At 45.0% G+C, this 13,372-nt stretch overlaps 1 protein-coding gene across 2 annotated transcripts in view; it reads right to left on the reverse strand.

Moving 5' to 3' along the window:
• LOC124018667 (copine-8-like) overlaps positions 1-13,372 on the reverse strand; it is a 74,879-nt gene that overhangs the window by 46,918 nt on the left and 14,589 nt on the right. For both annotated transcript variants that reach the window (XR_006835655.1, XM_046334003.1), the window contains exon 2: positions 3,895-3,935. Coding sequence is in view for 1 of the 2 variants with exons in the window: in XM_046334003.1 (XP_046189959.1) it covers positions 3,895-3,935 (41 nt within the window). In the remaining variant the exon portion in view is untranslated. The remainder of the gene's footprint in view (positions 1-3,894; positions 3,936-13,372) is intronic.

Raw genomic sequence — 13,372 nt, forward strand, 5'->3', positions numbered from 1 at the left:
TAACATGAAAACAGTTTAACCAGCTCAGCTGGGAACAACCTCATTACACTTTAGTTTTGCCAACTGACACCGGCCATATTCAATGGGTGTTTACATGTGGTCCTTCTGTAGCTCAGTTGGTAGAGCATGGCGCTTGTAACGCCAGGGTAGTGGGTTCGATCCCCGGGACCACCCATACGTAGAATGTATGCACACATGACTGTAAGTTGCTTTGGATAAAAGCGTCTGCTAAATGGCATATATTATTATTATATTATTACATTTTAGCTTAAGACTCGGGGTCTGTACCCCGCCCTGTGCAACTGGGTCCTTGAACTTCTTGACGGGTCGCCCCCAGGTGGTGAAGGTAGGAAACAACACCTCCACTTTGCTGAGCATCAATACAGGGGCCCCAAAAGGGTGCGTACTCAGCCCACTACTGTACTCCCTGTTCACCCATGACTGCATGGCCACGCACACCTCTAACTCAATCATCAAGTTTGCAGACACAACAGTAGTAGGCTTGAATACCAATAATAACAAGACAGCCTACAGAGAGGAGGTGAGGGCCCTGGGAGTGTGGTGCAAGGAAAATAACCTCTCACTCAATGTCTGCAAAATAAAGGAGCTGATTGTGGACTTCAGGAAAAATCAGAGGGAGTGCGATCAAATCCACATCGACGGGACAGCAGTTTAGAAGGTGGAAAGCTTCAAGTTCCTCGGCGTACGCATCACTGACGATCTGAAATGGGCCACCTACACAGACAGTGTGGTGAAGTAGGCGCAACAGAGCCTCTTCAACCTCACGAGGCTGAAGAAATTTGTCTTGGCACCTAACACCCTCACAAACTTTTATCATTGCCTGGTACGGTAACTGCACTGCCCACAACCGCAGGGCTCTCCAGAGGGTGGTGCTGTCTGCCCAACGTTTCACTGGGGGCAAACTACCTGCTCTTCAGCACACCTACAGCACTGGATGTCACAGGAAGGCCAAAAATATAATCAAGAACAACAACCGCCCGAGATACTGCCTGTTCACTCCGCTATCATCCAGAAGACAAGGTCATTACAGGTACATCAAAGCTGGGACCAAGAGACTGAAAAACAGCTTTTATCTCAAGGCCATCAGACTGACCATCTCTAGGCGGCTTCCACCCGGTTACGTAACCCTGCACCTTAGTGGCTGCTGCCCCATATACATAGACTTGAAATCACTAGCCACTTTAATAATGTTTACATATTTTTTCTTTACTCATCTCATATGTGTATACTGTATTCTATTCTACTGTATTTTAGTCTATGCCACTCTGACATTGCTCATCCTAATATTTATACATTCCTTAATTCCATTATTTTACTTTTAGGTTGTGTGTATTGCTGTGAATTGTTAGCTATTACTGAACTGTTGGAGCTGGAAACACAAGCACTTCGGTACACCCGCAATAACATATGCTAAACATGTGTATGTGACAAATAAAATTACATTTGACATGATACCACCCAAAAAATGGACCAAAATAACTAGAACATATCTTGTTTAAAATCAAACACACACACAAACTGAGCAAATTCCTTCCACAGGGAGCAGTGTAACATTTTTATCAATTCCAGTTCAGAGGGGTCAGAGCCCCCATCCACCTCTGAAAAAGCTTCAATAGCCTCTGTCCATAGAATTAAGATGAGTGATTCTATACTGAACAAAAATATAAACACAACATGTAAAGTGTTGGTCCCATGTTTCATGAGCTGAAATAAAAGATCACAGAAATGTTCCTTATGCACAAAAAGCTTATTCCTCTCAAATTTTGTTCACAAATTTGTTTACATCCCTGTTAGTGAGCATTTCACATTTGCCAAGATAATCCACCCACCTGACAGGTGTGGCATATCAAGAAGCTGATTAAACAGCATGATCATTACACAGGTGCACCTCGTGCTGGGGACAATAAAAGGCCACTAAAATGTGCAGTTGTCACAATGCTACAGATGTCTCAAGTTGAGGGAGCATGCACTTGGCATGATGACTGCAGGAATGCCCACCAGAGCTGCTGCTAGAGAATTTAAAGTTAATTTCCCCACCATAAGCCACATCCAGCGTTGTTTTAGAGAATGTGGCAGTACGTCCAACCGGCCTCACAACCGCAGACCACGCATAACCACGCCAGCTCCGGACCTCCACATTTGGCTTCTTCACCTGTAGGATCGTCTGAGACTAGCCACCTGTACAGCTGAACTGAGGAGTATTTCTGTCTGTAATAAAGCCCATTTGTGGGGGCAAACATTCTGATTGGCTGGGCCTAGCTCCCCGGTGGGTGGGCCTGGCTCCCAAGTGGGTGGGCCGATGACCTCACGGGCCCACCCATGGCTGTGCTCCTGCCCAGTCATGTGAAATCCATAGATTAGGGCCTAATTAATTTATTTAAATTGATGGATTTCCTTATATGAACTGTAGCGCAGTAAAATCATTGAAATTTTGTTCAGTATATTTCTATGCTACCTTCCCTCACTAGCTCTGTATGTATGCTAGTGAACAGAGCTCTGGAGATAATGTGGTAGCATCACATGCTTGCTATGGCAGAGGTCATGTCTCTTGGCCCACCTCAGTGTCAGGGCTCGCATGTTTCAGTGGGTTCGGCTAACAGTGTTGAAGAGAGCTGGCTGTTGTGTACGTGGTGTAATGTCATGTCATGTTATGCTGTTGTGTGAGGTTGAGCTCAGCTGTCTGACTGCACAGAAACCCTGTCAGCTGCTAACGAAAGCTGGGACTGCATATGGTCCCCATGCATTAGGTTGGAACATACACACACACGAAAACACACACGTTGTGTTGTCAACAGTGTTGTGTTGCCAAGGCTTATAGGCTAGCCTACCCTAATGTGTGTAAGGCTCCCTGTGGCCAGCATATATGTGTGTGTGTGTGTGTGTGTGTGTGTGTGTGTGTGTGTGTGTGTGTGTGTGTGTGTGTGTGTGTGTGTGTGTGTGTGTGTGTGTGTGTGTGTGTGTGTGTGTGTGTGTGTGTGTGTGTGTGTGTGTGTGTGTGTGTGTGTGTGTGTGTGTGTGTGCGTGCGTGTGTGTGTGTGTGCGTGTGCGTCTTTGGCCCCCTGGCCTGCAGTACAGTGCTGAGGAGGTCTAATGCTGTGTGACTGAGGCCAGTACCGTCAGCACTGCAGAGACAGCACAAGTGCCTCCTTGGATAAACATACTACAGAAGCCAGCCAGCAGGCCCCTGGGATCAGATGGCCTTCCTCCCTCCTTGTGCTGAGTCTGACCACATCTCCTACAGTGGCCCAAATGTTCTCAATTTAAAGATGTACTAATATGTACACAGACGGATCCTTATATCCATGACGGATATGGCTGTTAGGGTTGCAAAAATTCAGAAAGTACCATGATTTTTCAGAAATCTTGATGTAATTTGGAGAATTTCTGTAATCGGCAGGGAATAAGGGAATCCTGCAACCTATGGCTGGTGTATATGATGACAATCTGTTTCTGCTCAGTCAAGTAGAGCTGAGATTACAACCTCTGACATATGCAAACGCCTGCTGATTCACAGGGGGAAGCACAAGAGAGAGAGAGAGCCAGAGAGAGAGGGAGAACCAGAGAGAGCGAGCGAGAGCCAGCCAGGGAGAGAGAGCCAGAGAGAGAGAGAGCGAGCCAGAGAGGGAGGGAGGGAGTGAAAGAGAGCCAGAGAGAGAAAAAGCCAGAGAGAGAGAGTGAGAGAGCGAGGAAGAGAGCGAGAGGGTGTGTGTGTGTGTGTGTGTGTGTGTGTGTGTGTGTGTGTGTGTGTGTGTGTGTGTGTGTGTGTGTGTGTGTGTGTGTGTGTGTGTGTGTGTGTGTGTGTGTGTGTGTGTGTGTGTGTGTGTGTGTGTGTGTGTGTGTGTGTGTGTGTGTGTGTGTAAGAAACCATCTTACTTGGGTCTGATTTGGAGAATGTGTCTCTGTCCAGGAGATTTCTGTAAAACAAGAATGCAAAGAAACAAGCCATTATTCGTTGTTCAATATATTATTAGGTAGTGATGTAGTCATGAATCCTTAGCCTAACTACATTTTAAAGGGGACTGAAAAATAAAGCATAAAATAAAGCACCCTGTACAGCCTATAGACGTTTCTCCATTCATTTCTCAAACAACTAAAATGCATTTTTTTTCTCCAATTTTGACATGCCCTTTATCAAGTCAAGACTCAATCAGTCATCAAACATACGACACCACTGTCTTGTCCTGCTGTAAGAATCGGCATGGAAGTCCCACTTCCTTCCAGGTGCACCGAGCCAGTGAGGCACCCAGGAGTTCAAAAGCAGGGGGACGCGATTAGATATGCACACCATCACTTTTGCATCAGAGACTCGGAGAGGAACGGTGAGACGAAACGCCCCGGCACATAACATCAGAGTCAGTGGGAGGGGAGTCCCGGCATGCCTCCATGTGTGTGTGTGTGTGTGTGTGTGTGTGTGTGTGTGTGTGTGTGTGTGTGTGTGTGTGTGTGTGTGTGTGTGTGTGTGTGTGTGTGTGTGTGTGTGTGTGTGTGTGTGTGTGTGTGTGTGTGTGTGTGTGTGTGTGTATTCGTGATACATCAGCAGCAACAGGATCGGTCTGTTACTCTGTTTGGTTTCTAACTGCACTACATGCCACACTGGTTTGCACCAGGTGGTGAGTCCAAAGACAACCCAAAACCGCTCGCAGCTTGAATTCCTGCCGGATCCTATATGAAACTGCATCAAACTTTCATGCTCTGTTTTGTTGGGAGAGAGAGAGCGTGAGAGGGTTGGTTACCACTATCATGCTAGCTAGGTGTACACAGCACGGCGTTCATTGTGTGACAAGGCAGTCGAGCGGATTGCAGGGAGTGTCTCTAGGCGATTGATCGTTAGTGATGTATCTAGATCAACCACCCATGTTGTGCTGATCCCAGCGTGACCCAAATGGTATCACACTATGCCTGGCTGGCTGGCCTCTTTCAGAGCACAATTAGCCCTTTAGTTGACTGAAACCAAAAATAAGTGATAATAAGCAACAGAATTGCGCTGTTTATAACGGCTGGAGACAGCTCGGTCTGGGAGAGTGTGTGGGTAGCCGTGATATCAAATACCAAACGTGTTATGCTTCGTTTGAAAAATACCCAAAATGTGTTCTCTCCCCAGAGCAGATAGGTGGAAAGGGGTCAGGTGTAAGGAGCGGGAGGAAAGTGTGTGTGTGAGATAGAACGGGTGTGTGCACGTGCATGCATGCGTGTGTGTGTGTAACTCTACTCCAGCTGCCTCTCTCTCACTGACTGGTCATTCAGGGGAAATCTTAAAAAATACCCTTTTCCCCCATCACCCACAGTCCAGGAATTTCAGGTGGGCCGAACAGAGTGCCTCCTCACCGTTCATCAAACATTTACGAGCACAGTCCCAACACAACATCAACATTTAATTTGAAATCCCACCACTTACATCATGCAGTACTAGCAGTCACCTAACATCTCCCTTGTTCTATCCCCAAGTCTGACTTCTGTGTGAGTTCTGTTCTATCCCCAAGTCAACTGTGTGAGTTGAGAGGGACCAACTTTCACCTGAGATGGCACTGGAGATGAGACAGTATCCCAAAAAGGGGTGCATTAAATATTCTTGACATTGGCGGTTGAGAGAAAAACTAAAAGGGAAAGCTAGCCCAAGAGTACAGTATAAGAGCACTCTTTGACAGAGGGGCCAAGGTTGTTGGTGATATCAATCGGTCTCCCAAAGAAGCCGACTCATTATTCAAAACGATTATGTTACCACGACCTGTCACCAGCAAAGGCTATTGATGAAACGCCGATGTCTGATCATTAGACCTTTAGAGAATCAGACGGGAGGCAGAGAGGGAAAACCCACAGACTCAGAGAAGCTGCTTCTGCTACCTATGCAGGTAAAGGACACACAGCACATGAACAACAATGAGAATCACTGAACAATGAATAAGAACATCCATTCAACATTGCCAGACTGCTGCATTGACCAAACTGCTAAATTCTCACAAATCTTTAATTCTTTAAAATCTTTCTCCTCAAGTCTCCCTCCTCACCTCCATTCAATGTTTTGTCTCTCCATGATAGAAGTATAAATGAATGAGTAGCATCAGACAGAACACCCCTAAACAAGCTGACCACACCGCTCGCGTCGCGTGCGCGAGCGTCTGCGTTGTGAAGGGCTAAAATAGAAGTCATTACTATTTCTGACGCAGATCGCGCTGCAATTCCTGCCTCTCCCGCCTCCTCATTGGTTTACAGAAGCAGGTACCCACGTGCCATCTCCTCATTGGTTATACCCACGTGGGTGATTGAAAGACGAACTGTGTTGCCGGTCGGCTTAGTAATACTATGAATGTTTAGAAGCCAATCACCATATAAGTTCCAAGATGAAAAGGTCTGGAAGGAGGAGAGATGACCAGAAACAATTCTTTAGAGGACCAGAGTAGAGGACCTTGTGCAGTTCATGTAAGATAACAACTCAATGTTTATATCCCATGACAAATTAGCTAGCAACACCAAGCTAGCTAAATAGGACAAATTAGCTAGCAAGTGCAAGCTAACTAGCTAAATTGCCATAAATGTTTAATGCTTTTTGACCTGTCCCCAAATGAATGTCATTGGTTCAGAGTTTGTTTTAATATTTTAAACTGTGTTTCATGATTGCATTTGGTGCAGGGGGACAAAATAAATGTATGCACGATGGTGCACGCATGCCGCCGGTTTGGGTTCAGTGTAAGCAGTCTATTATTCACCCCGCAAAGCCAAAGTCACATGTAATGGCGTTAGGCCTATGTGATATGGACAATTCTTCTTACACTAGCCATACACACCCGCACCCTACTGTGAATATAATGTAAATGTCAAAAGCAGAGTTCTAAGAAACCACGGCAAACAACTACAGAGAAAGGCCGAAGCACAGTCAAAGGTTCTTTATTCAATTCAAAAACGTAGAAAAAAGATGACAATAGCGTAAAAATAATTAGTTTGAATGGTTCGCTTTAAAACCACTAAGCCCCCAGTTAGAAATGTATAGAAACCTATAGAGAGGCTAGTAGTTATGACTATAAGTAACACGAGCACTATGTGTACAGGGTAAAACTACTGTAGCACAGCAGCAAGAAGTCAGACGTCCGTCCGTCAGTAGGTTCCCGGTCGAACGGGTGTCGTTGAATGTAATTCTCATATTTCCTTTCCATGTTTCGTTCGGGGGCGTGTTTGGTCATTTGTTAGGAGAGGGAGGAGGTGACAGGGATTGACAAAAAGCAGTCTGATAGTCAATATTCCATGCCAATCTGTAGAATCACTGCACACCATGTGAGGCAAACAAATAGTTAATGCAATTTCACGGGTGATAAGGCGTTAAGTGAAGGCAAACGCTGTAAATAACACAGCACACTTGTAAAACAGGGGAGGATAGCAAAATGGGGCATGCTAAGAAGTGTTATATGCTGATAACGTAAAATGCTAATAAGGTAGAATGGCAATCTCTAGTTTTAAAAAAGAGTCTCATTGATATGAGTGAAACAAACACTGTCCGAGTGAAATAAACACAAGAGACCAAGTCTCTGGGGAAGACCGCATTCTGTTGTGATCAATGAGGTCAATGGCGTGGGACTAAAACAGACGCAGTGTAAATCAATGGACCTTAGAAAGAGAGACATCTCTGAAGTATCAGCAACAGTGTTTTTGAAAATGAAAGCTATTAATAAAGAGTAGAAAAAACACGTTCCACATTCTAAATAACTCAAGAATCGTGACTCAAGAATCGTGTCAAGAATTATAGGGCACTGCTCAAGGGGGGAAAAACAATTTTGCAATAGGGGAGCAAGTAGAGAAAGACAGCCAGAAACAGAGAGAGAAATAACCATCAAACAATATGTGAAAGTGATGGAGGTCCGCCGTCCTCTCTGTCAAGTAACTAGATAATGTGACAGAGGAGCTGGTGTGGCATTAATGAGACCAAATGGCTCTTCTGAAAAGCTCATTAACGTAGTCACTCAGCATGACCCCCCCCCCTCCCCCTGGGGCTGTGGCTCTGGCTCTGTGCCACTCACACAACCTTTCAGTCCTGCCACTACACTGTTACCCTGGAAACCACCCTGTAGGGCTCGGCCCGGGGCCACCTGACCTGAAGGCTACACAATCTTGATCTGCGTCTGTCCAGGTCTTGGTACTATTTAGGCCACTGGAGCCTCTATGCTCTGGGTCTTGAACAATTTAACCTTCTGTGGCCTCTATATTATGTCCTGCAGTGTTGTTAATTATTTGCTACAGCTCTATTAGCTCACAGGCAGGTTCGTAATTCCAACAGGGCTAGGAGGGCTGGGCACTCCCATAACCAATCAGGGCCATAAGAATATAAACATCAATATGGGCTCTCAAAATTGTCAAAGGTATTGACGTTGGGCACCCCTAAGAGACATCCAGCATCCCCCCGAGAGTAAAATATATAATTCTGTACAGAGCTTAATTCACAGTATGCATGTGCTCATAGGAAACAGTGACTCTATTCATTCCTACCCAGGATGACACATCAACCTGCCTCCACTAAGATCTAAAGTCAAGTACCAGCAGGTCGGTGTCCCGGCTCAATACAGCCACATCACAGCCTTTCATATCCTTTCTGCCCAAAGGTCACACATAATACATCTGCCTCCCTCCCTCCCGCAGCTCAGACCAGGCAGATAATAGCTTCTCAATCTAGGCTTCTGTAATGGAAACTTTCAAAATAAAAATAAATCTCTTAGAGTGCGCCACATGCACCTCATTTTTTGAAGGAATTCATTCCACATAAAATACATATTGTATCTTAACTTTTGTTTTTCGTGACCAATCCAATTTTTGTGGAGGGGGTGGTTAAAGGAAAAATGAAATATACATTTTACAATTCGGTACAGATAGAGGAAAAGACACAGGACGACTACGTTTGGATTTGATCCCAATAGACAGAAGTGGGAGACATACTGTAGGAAGCATTAAACTACAGAAATTCAGCCGTGGCAAAATATTCTATTTGAAAATAGATATTCCCCACAGGAGGCCTTTTTGCCTTTTAGTAGGTAGTCATTGTAAATAATCATTTGTTCTTAGCTGACTTGCCTCGTTAAGAGCCGGTGAAGTAGGATTCAATCCTTATCCTTTATTGACGCTTCGCTTGCTTAATATGTTCGTCTGAGGGCGTAGCGGGATTTCTTATAAGCGTCCGGATTAGTGTCCCGTGCCTTGAAAGCGGCAGCTCTAGCCTTTAGCTCGGTGCGGATGTTGACTGTTATCCATTCCTTCTGGTTGGGATATGTACGTACGGTCACTGTGGGGACGACGGCGTCGTTGCACTTATTGATGAAGCCGATGACTGAGGTAGTATTCTCCTCAATGCCATTGGATGAATGCCGGGAACATATTCCAGTTTGTGCTCGAAAAACAGTCCTGTAGCGTAGCATCCATGTCATCTGACCACTTCTGTATTGAGCGAGTCACTGGTACATCCTGCTATAGTTTTTGCTTGTAAGCAGGAATCAGGAGGATAGAATTATGGTCCGATTTGCCAAATGCCGGGCGGGGGAGAGCTTTGTATGCATCTCTGTGTGTGGAGTAAAGGTGGTCTAGAGTTGTTTTCCTCTGGTTGCACATGTGACATGCTGGTAGAAATGAGGTAAAACAGATTGAAGTTTGGCTAAATGAGCATTTCTTGTTTGCTTATGGCCTTATACAGCTGGTTGAGTGCGGTCTTAGTGCCAGCATCGGTTTGTGGTGGTAAATAGACGGCTACGAATAATATAGATAAACACTCTTAGTAGATAACGCGGTCTACAGCTTATCATAAGGTACTCTACCTCAGGTGAGCAATACCTTGAGGCATCTTTAATGTTAGACATCGCGCACCAGCTGTTATTGACAAATAGACACACATCCCCTTGAAAATCTATGATCAACAGCCAATTTGACAGACCTTGAAGAATTTAAAATAATCATGTCCAAAGTCCAAGTGTGCACATCTCTTAAGAGACTTACCCAGAAAGTCTCACAGCTGTAATCGCTAAAGGTGAATCTAACATGTATTAACATGAATACTTATGTAAATGAGATATTTCTGTATTTCATTCTCAATAAATTTGCAAAAATGTCTAAAAACATGTTTTCACTTTGTCATTATGGGGTATTGTGTGTCGATCAGTGAGAAAAAAAGTATATATTTAATCCATTTCGAATTCAGGCTGTAACAACAAAATGTGGAATAAGTTTTGGGGTATAAATAAGGGTTATATATACTTTCTGAAGGCACTGTATCTACACCAACAAGCTCTCACTGTAAAAATAGAAGTGTCTCCATGTTTCTCCAAATGTCAAATTTAGAAACTGCTGCTCTATATTGTACCGTTTCTCAAATTTCCAAGTTAAGGGTTAAGTTTAGGCACTCATTCCGAATGGCTAAGATAAGTGTCAAGATTTACGATAGGGTTAAAACATTAAGTTTAGGCCAGGGCCGGCGTTATGGGCAGGCCTTGTGGGGCCTGGCCCGCCCTACCATACCTCCTAGCCCGTCCAAATAAAATATTGAAATATTGATCATTTATTTGATTGAGATGCGTGCCAACAGAAAGAAACATCAATCTTAGTTAAAGCATCCGAGCGAGTGAAACAGCTCCCCTCTGTCTCAGTATATGTAGCCCATGTATCTGATGCTGTCTGGACCAAAAGAGTATAGCATGTCATACTATTTCTGTCCAGACAGCATCAGATACACGGGCTACATATAGAGGGGAGCCGTTTTGCTTGCTCAGATGCTTTCTCACATGATATAGTTTCAGCAGAGAGGAAGAGGCGAAGTGAGAGGGCTCACTTTCGCCAAAATCTGTCCAGTATAAGCTCAATGCCTTTCTATGGGAATAATATGCAGACCTATGCTTGTCCCCTGCCTTCCCTCTTTTGGGACAAAGACTCCCATTGTCAGGGCGGAGACATGAGCATCTCGTCATTATATACAGAGCTCTGGTTTCAACCTCTTGAGAATTGGAAAGGAAAGTTGGTGGGAGCTGTTAGGATGCTGGATTGCCCTAAAGTAAATTGATTTCATTAAAAATACTTTACCGGGGAGCATGACTTAGCCACAGAGGATCATTCTTAATAAAACATTTTTGCTGTGGATTGTTTCAAATCAAATCAAAGTCTATTTGTCACATGCACCGAATACAACAGGTATTAGGTGAACAATAAGTAAGTAAAGAAATAAAAACAACAGTAAAAAGACAGTGAAAAATTGTACGTGTGTTCGGGAAGCCTGCGATTTGGGGTATTGTGATTGGCAAAAGGTTTATCTAACTTAGTTGCAGCTGTCAGTGAAAAGTGTCTCAAATATGTGTGAAGATAACTGTAATATTTGTAAGTCGCTCTGGATAAGAGCATCTGCTAAATGACTTAAATGTAAATGTAAATGTGTTGTGGAGAAAATGACCAGGCAGGAGACAGGAGTACATGCAACATTTAAAATGATACTTAAACGTTATTGTAGTATCTATGATCTATATCTGTTACTATACTGTTACTAAGCAGTAATGTATTACTGCAGTGTTAACTTACTACACCTAATATGATATGCGCATGCGCACTATTGGGCCGGGCTGTAGAGCACGAGAGGATTTGACTGTACGGGCTTTGTGTATGGGGGGGGGGGGGCATTGTCACGCTGAAACAGGAAAAGGCCACAAAGATGGAAGAACAGAAACGTCCATTACGTTTTTTAATTTCATATTTAACCTTTATTTGCAGTTGAAGTTTACATACACCTTAGCCAAATACATTTAAACTCAGTTTGTCACAATTCCTGACATTTAATCCTAGTAAACATTCCCTGTCTTAGGTCAGTTAGTGTTATGCAGGTGAATGAGGACCCAAAAGCGACTTGGCGAAAACAGAGTCTTTAATCCAGTTTAAGGAAATAGCAATACTCCTAGACAAATCGGAGCGGTAAATAAAGCATAAAAAAAACAATTCCACTCGTAATCACGAGAACTGACTGGAGACTCGATAATAAACTGCAGGTTGCCTCGGGAAGGCACTTGACCGTAGCAGACTCAGACACCTGCTCACCACGCAGCATCTGAGGGAAACACGACACGACAGGGCGATACAAAGACACAGCACGGTGAACAATATACAAGGATCCGACAGGACAGAAACGGAAAACAAGGGGAGAAATAGGGACTCTAATCAGGGGAAAAGATAGGGAACAGGTGTGGGAAGACTAAATGATTGATTAGGGGAATAGGAACAGCTGGGAGCAGGAACGGAACGATAGAGAGAAGAGAGAGAGAGAGGGAGAGAGAAAAAAGGGGAACGAACCTAAAAAGACCAGCAGGGGGAAAACGAACAGAAGGAAAAGCAAAATGACTAGACAATATAAGACAAAACATGACAGTACCCCCCCACTCACCGAGCGCCTCCTGGCGCACTCGAGGAGGAATCCTGGCGGCAACGGAGGAAATCATCAATCAGTGAACGGTCCAGCACGTCCCGAGACGGAACCCAACTCCTCTCCTCAGGACCGTAACCCTCCCAATCCACTAAGTATTGGTGACCCCGTCCCCGAGAACGCATGTCCATGATCCTACGTACCTTGTAAATAGGTGCGCTCTCGACAAGGACGGGGGGGAGGGAAGACGGACGGGGTGCGAAGAAAGGGCTTGACACAGGAGACATGGAAGACAGGATGGACGCGACGAAGATGTCGCGGAAGAAGCAGTCGCACAGCGACAGGATTGACGACCTGGGAGACACGGAACGGACCAATGAACCGCGGAGTCAACTTACGAGAAGCTGTCGTAAGAGGAAGGTTGCGAGTGGAAAGCCACATTCTCTGGCCGCAACAATACCTAGGACTCTTAATCCTACGTTTATTGGCGGCTCTCACAGTCTGTGCCCTTTAACGGCAAAGTGCAGACCTCACCCTCCTCCAGGTGCGCTCACAACGTTGGACAAACGCTTGAGCGGAGGGAACGCTGGACTCGGCAAGCTGGGATGAGAACAGAGGAGGCTGGTAACCCAGACTACTCTGAAACGGAGATAACCCGGTAGCAGACGAAGGAAGCGAGTTGTGAGCGTATTCTGCCCAGGGGAGCTGTTCTGCCCAAGACGCAGGGTTTCTGAAAGAAAGGCTGCGTAGTATGCGACCAATCGTCTGATTGGCCCTCTCTGCTTGACCGTTAGACTGGGGATGAAACCCGGAAGAGAGACTGACGGACGCACCAATCAAACGACAGAACTCCCTCCAAAACTGTGACGTGAATTGCGGGCCTCTGTCTGAAACGGCGTCTAACGGGAGGCCATGAATTCTGAACACATTCTCGATGATGATTTGTGCCGTCTCCTTAGCGGAAGGAAGTTTAGCAAGGGGAATGAAATG

Source organism: Oncorhynchus gorbuscha, unplaced genomic scaffold (genome assembly GCF_021184085.1).
Source record: "Oncorhynchus gorbuscha isolate QuinsamMale2020 ecotype Even-year unplaced genomic scaffold, OgorEven_v1.0 Un_scaffold_556, whole genome shotgun sequence".
Lineage (NCBI taxonomy): Eukaryota > Metazoa > Chordata > Actinopteri > Salmoniformes > Salmonidae > Oncorhynchus > Oncorhynchus gorbuscha.